The sequence below is a fragment of the Mytilus galloprovincialis genome, chromosome 6 (assembly GCF_965363235.1).
Source record: "Mytilus galloprovincialis chromosome 6, xbMytGall1.hap1.1, whole genome shotgun sequence".
NCBI classification, from domain to species: domain Eukaryota; kingdom Metazoa; phylum Mollusca; class Bivalvia; order Mytilida; family Mytilidae; genus Mytilus; species Mytilus galloprovincialis.
This window is the reverse complement of record NC_134843.1, coordinates 77640636-77646635: the sequence shown is the minus strand read 5'-3', so window position 1 is coordinate 77646635 and position 6000 is coordinate 77640636. Positions and strand designations below refer to the sequence as shown.

Sequence of the window (6000 nt, the reverse complement as noted above, 5' to 3'; positions counted from 1 at the left end):
TAGGCTCAATTTCAGATGAAAGATGTCCGAGGATCTGTGCATCTTCCTCTGCACTTGCCGTAACCGACGACGTAATCTTTTTACGAAAAAAAAATCGAGAACACTTTTCTGCGATTTATCCATCTTGTTTTATTACATGAACTTAATTATCCTTAATAAAAGACCACGCATATTTCATCGAAAATAATTGGATGTTATATCCTCATATCCTAACCCTTGTTACATACGGATACCTCCGAATTTAACTGCTGCGAACATATCTTTTTATATTTTTTCCCTGTCAAAATGATGTGGATGCTTGAGCATCTGAGCATACATGCAAGCTACGCCACTGCCTTCCCCCAGCCCCATTTTCAATCTTAATGGTTAGTCCCTTAGTTCAAAATTTCTGCCCAATCATAGATTTGCATAATTCTCGCCTAGTCATAAAATAGGCCTGAAATTACTGGCCTCGTCATATAATAAGGTTTAAATTTCATAACCAGTCATGTATTTAACAAGTTGAAAAATGACCAATTCTAGCGGGACGTCTGTATATACTTTTATATAGGAAGTGACCCCTCCTTGGGTGTATACATGCAAAGCTTAAGAAAGAATTAACTGGTTTTTTTTTTAGGATCGGCGCTTGCAGATTTTGAAAATAAATTTATTGGCCAGAAAAAAATAGCAATAAATATGCTTCAAATTCTATTATACAGTAAAATGATACATGTGTAATAAATAATCTTGCGTGTAGCAGTTGCATTGTTTTTTTCTAAAATAAATAATCTGACTGACCAAATCTGCCATGCCAGCGCCCTCAAAATCAAATGGTTGACTCTTTATACCCTCCTCAAAGATAGATGATCGATATCCGCTATATCTGCGATATAAAATAATATATAGGAAAAAGACGGGGGAATGGGGGTGGTGTTGTTAAATGATATTTGTTAATATTTGTTGCAAATTTCTTGTAAGGGGCAGTCCCTCACAGTCATTTGCAAGAAATTTGCAACAAATAATTAAAAAAAAAACATTTGTCCCGGACCGACCATTTAACATGAAGAGGGGGCGGGGTCATGTTTCTTTCGGAAATTATATATATTTGAGTCTAAATTTTGAGAAAAAATTGATCTGGCCAGATCAGGAAGAAAAAATCTTATGGTGGATAATTACCACAAAAAATAATGTTAAATTTAAAAAAAATAATTTGTCGCGCAGCATAAAAAAACTTCAAGTTAAATGGTCGGTCCCTACTAGTTTAAATGTTTATTTTTGAATTGATATATATTCAATACTTGTATTTGTTTTTTTTTCTATCAAACACATGCACCGTAATAATTAAAAGATTGTCCCCATGATTAAATCATGCTATCATTCCACGTGACTATTATAAGTGTAGTTGGTGATCACCACAGGTATACATACGTACTGTTTCGTTTTAATTCGTGCAAAGTAACTTCCGGAATATAAGTTAAAAATACATAGTCTTATATATCCATCCTTATACTTGAAAGCTCGTATTTTATCATTGTTTTCTAATAAAAGAAATTTTGTGAGGTGTCAAGGGGTATTTTAGTCGATTGTTCTATTTTATGAGCTTTACTGGATATGAAAATTACAGCTCCCAATACGTTCGTTCGTCATTATTCGTCGGTTCGTGATTTCACCGGTTACCTCTAGTTGCACGTGATTGTATGTCTTATCTGCACGTGATTGTATGTCTTATCTGCACGTGATTGTATGACTTATCTGCACGTGAATGTATGTCTTATCTGTACGTGATTGTATGTCTTATATGCACGTGATTGTATGTCTTATCTGCACGTGAATGTATGTCTTATCTGTACGTGATTGTATGTCTTATCTGCACGTGATTGTATGTCTTATCTGCACGTGAACGTATGTCTTATCTGCACGTTAATGTATGTCTAATATGCACGTGAATGTATGTCTTATATGCACGTGAATCTGTGTCATATCTGAAGAATTTCGATTTTGTTAAATTCAATTCTATATATCGATACTATTTTGTCACCACCTTTTGTTTTAATTCAAATAAAATATTTCCAGTAGATAGGATAACGATGAAGTAGAGTTAAAATCAAATGATAATAACATTTCTTTATTTACTGACCATAAATTATTGTCTGAACACGGGTACATATCTATGTTTGTCATTTTATTTGGCCGATCAGTCCTAATTAAAGAGGAAAATAATATGAGCCAGGCATTACCTATTAATGGGGACGAAGTCTGTATAAATTATTTTGTTTAATTCAAACATGTTAATAAAAGAAACGGAAATACCGTAGCGTTTCCGATTTTGGTTCTGTTGTTAGGGATTTTAGTTATGACTTTATTTTACTAAACTATACTGCACTTTCGTTGAATTTCGAAAAGTGTTCGATAAATTAAGCAGCAGAATTTTGATTTATAAATTACTTCGCAATGGAGTCAGCAGTTAATTTGTATCCATACTTAATCAATTTATGCGTCTGTGCGTCTCCGAGTGAGATCTGGTGGACTTCTTTCTTCTGATGCCTTTGACAATTTGTTAGGAGTGAAACAATGCGAACCTTTATCTCCTTTATTATTCCTCCATTTTACCAACGATATTATTGAAGATATAACTGTTACAGATAATAAAGATGCAGTGGACCTGACCGGTCTTTTAATTTATTTGATACTTTTTGCATACGACTCTGTCTCATTTGCCAAATCTACCAAACTTCTTCAACAGCTACTTGACAAACTATCCAAATAGTGTAGAAAATAGAAAACATAGAAGTTTACACTGATAAAACTAACATAGTTGTGTTTAGAAATGGATGGCAACCTGTAAACAATCATTTCATGTATAATAATCAAGAACTTCAAATCGTAAATTCATAAGTTTACCTTGGAATGTTGCTGTAGTTTAACGGGAAGTTCTTACACACGACTATCCAAACAAGGACCAAGAGCTCTCTCATCACTCTTCAAATGTTTAGATAATATTTACATTTCTACAAAGCAACAATGTCTTCTTTATGACAGTATGGTTGGATCGGTACTGAACTATTCTTCCGAAATATGAGGGGTTTCACCGTGCCAACGACATCATGAAAGATTATTCATAACCGTTTTTGTAAATTTGTTTTTAAAATTAGGTAAACGTGCTCCTATTAGTTTTTTTTGTGGCGAGCTTGGTCATCTACCTATGTATGTTTTGAGAAAATAATTAATCTTAAAATATTGGTTACGTATTGTTATATATAAACCAGCTTTTGTATATAATGTATATAAACTTTTATATGACGATGCAAATCATGGTAAAATTAATTGGGCATCTAGTGAGCGTGATTTTTTATTTAGTCTTGGGATGAATCATATTTTGATTAATCAGAATAATATTGATATCGTTTGGTGTTATAAAGACACGCATTAAAGACCAATATCCACAAAAATGGTCAGCAGATATATGTGACTGTGAGAAATTGAGTGTGTATAGAAGTATGAAGTTTGATTTTTGTCTTGAGAATTATTTTAGCTACATTAATAATATTAACATTCTTACAAAACTACGAAGTGGTACATTGAAACTTAATGATGAAGTTGGTCGCTTCTCTGATATATCAAGAGAAATACGTCTTTGTGTATGTTGTAATATGCAATGTGTTGAGAATGTATTCCATTTTGTATTGGTATGTCCAGCATATATGGCAATTAGAATATTGTTTTTGCCACGCTATTATTGTTCATGGCCTACTATTTTTAAACTTTCTTGTTTGTTGAAAGCTAATTCTAAATCTCTAACAATTAAGCTCTGTAACTATTTGAAGAGTGCATGGAAAACTAGATCTGATATTATTGGTTAGTTACAACATGTATGTTATAATTATATTGTTCTCTTTTACCAGTCTTTTGTCACATTATGTATATATAATGTATTGCTATAGCATGTTCTAGATGCTTTTGCAAATAAAATATTCATTCATTCATTCATTTAATAATGGTTGTATCTCAATTTGTCAGTATAATTCACCCGTGAGTGGGTAGTGCTATTCAGTTTGTCTGTTGACAATTTCGCTATTGTATGTTTGTTAGTGACTACTGCTATATGATTTTGATTGTATATCAGTTTAGTTTTGGCTTTGACTGGGTACCACTTTAGAATAATTTTTTTTATGTATAAACTATTTTTCTGTTAGTAACTAGAAATTGTATATGCAAAACTTGATTTATGTCTGGTTGTTTCTAGGAATGGGATAAACTGATAAGTATAAAAATGTTTAAAGACGTTTATCGAAAACGATATATGGTTTAGCTAGCTATATACACAGGTTTAATCCACAATTTTCTACTCTGAAAATACCTTTACCAAGTCAGAAATATGACAGTTGTTATCAATATGTTTGATGAGTTTGATGAGGAACTGTCTATTTTGATATTCTACGGAGTTCGGTATTTTTGTGATTTTACTTTTTTCAAAGAAAGATAAGACAGTTTTCACAATCAGATACAGTAAAAGGTTCAGGAAACACGTTTCTTGAATCAAAATTACAAGTATTCGATGTACAATAACAAAATATACTTGTTTCTAAGTTGCCTCAAACTTTGTTATATTTATTTCAAACCGGACTGTAGCGGCCGATGAACAAGATCACACCAGTTTTAATATTACGAATATAGAATAAGAAAGGGTGGTCTGCAATAAAACTGAGTTGCTTATGCGCACTTCGAGTTTGTGCTACGATGGCGGTAGCAGCAGTTGCTTCTGTTCCTTCCTCGTTTACTTCTATAAATACTTTATGAACTGCCCGAGACACATAAATTTTGTCTGTTTGATCCTGGATAAGTGTTGAAAAATCTGCTTTTGCTGGATTAAATATGTCTTCTATTCCAAGTATCGGAAGAACAAGTTTGAGGTCAAACTCCGATTCGAATGTGAATTTAGGAATGCTGATTTGTACCATAGCAGTCTTTAAATTTGAGTTTACGTTTTTAATGAAATCAGATGACAATTTTTCTTCTAGTTGAAGAAGGCCGTCATTCTCCTTCGGTAAAATGAATACCATATCAAATTTGTCTCCCTTATAAGGTAATGCTATAGCAGAAAAATCATCTTCAGAGACGAATAAAACAGATTGCTTGACGTTCATCATATTTACTTTCACAGTTTTCTGTTTACTTACAAAAAAATCATCCTTTTTTGTGTTTGATTGATCAAATTTAGTCTTCCATTCGCCTTTAAAGTATACAGCATTTACTAAAACCATTGCTGTCATAGAATTTATCCATTTCCAAGAGATTAAGTCCTGTATTTTATTATTTGTATGTTTGGCAATGTATGAGTTCATAAAGGTGGCAGCCTGTTTTGACTTCGTAAAGTCTTTATAACCGATATCCGATCGAAAGAATTCTTTAGCTTGTCTTTGTACATTTTTTCTCAGTGTGAACTGTTTGTTCACAAACATTTTATTCGCCACTTTAAATTCTAATTTATCTCCTCTATTAGACAGAATTTGGTCATTGAGTTCCCTGTACTTTTCAAACTTGTTGTTGTCTGGTAGATTACTATCATTGCAAATTGCAGTAGAAATCTGTGATTTCGTTTTTCCATTTGCTCCAACCACCAACAAAAGAAGAGCAGAAATTAAACTATATGGTGAGACACAGGTACTTTCAGTTTTGTCAATAACATCATACACCGATGATGAAAAATGCAAAAAAATATTCTCAAACGGTATACCGGTACTATTAGACATTATGTATCAGCTAAGAAAAAAAAAAGAAGAAAAACATGCTCAAAAGGATTTTATTGTTAATAAACAAGTTGTTTTTGACATAATACCATTGGATCAATAAGAGGTGCCGAAAGGTGTCAGATGCAATGTGTATGTTCTTAAAATCCTTGTTTTAAAGTACCTTAATTTATTTAGGTAACATTAATACTTGAGTCATGTAAAGATTTTCGTTTCATTATTTCAACTTTTAGTTATGTCAGATAACAGAATAAAAATCAAAGATTTATTGAGT

At 32.3% G+C, this 6000-nt stretch overlaps 1 protein-coding gene across 1 annotated transcript; it reads right to left on the bottom strand.

Annotated features, from left to right (window-relative positions):
* Positions 1-4423: 4423 nt before the first annotated feature.
* LOC143078334 (neuroserpin-like) lies at positions 4424-5569 on the bottom strand. The gene has a single exon (XM_076253225.1). The coding sequence runs from the start codon at positions 5436-5438 to the stop codon at positions 4593-4595; it is 846 nt and encodes a 281-aa protein (XP_076109340.1). The 5' UTR covers positions 5439-5569; the 3' UTR covers positions 4424-4592.
* Positions 5570-6000: the final 431 nt, after the last annotated feature.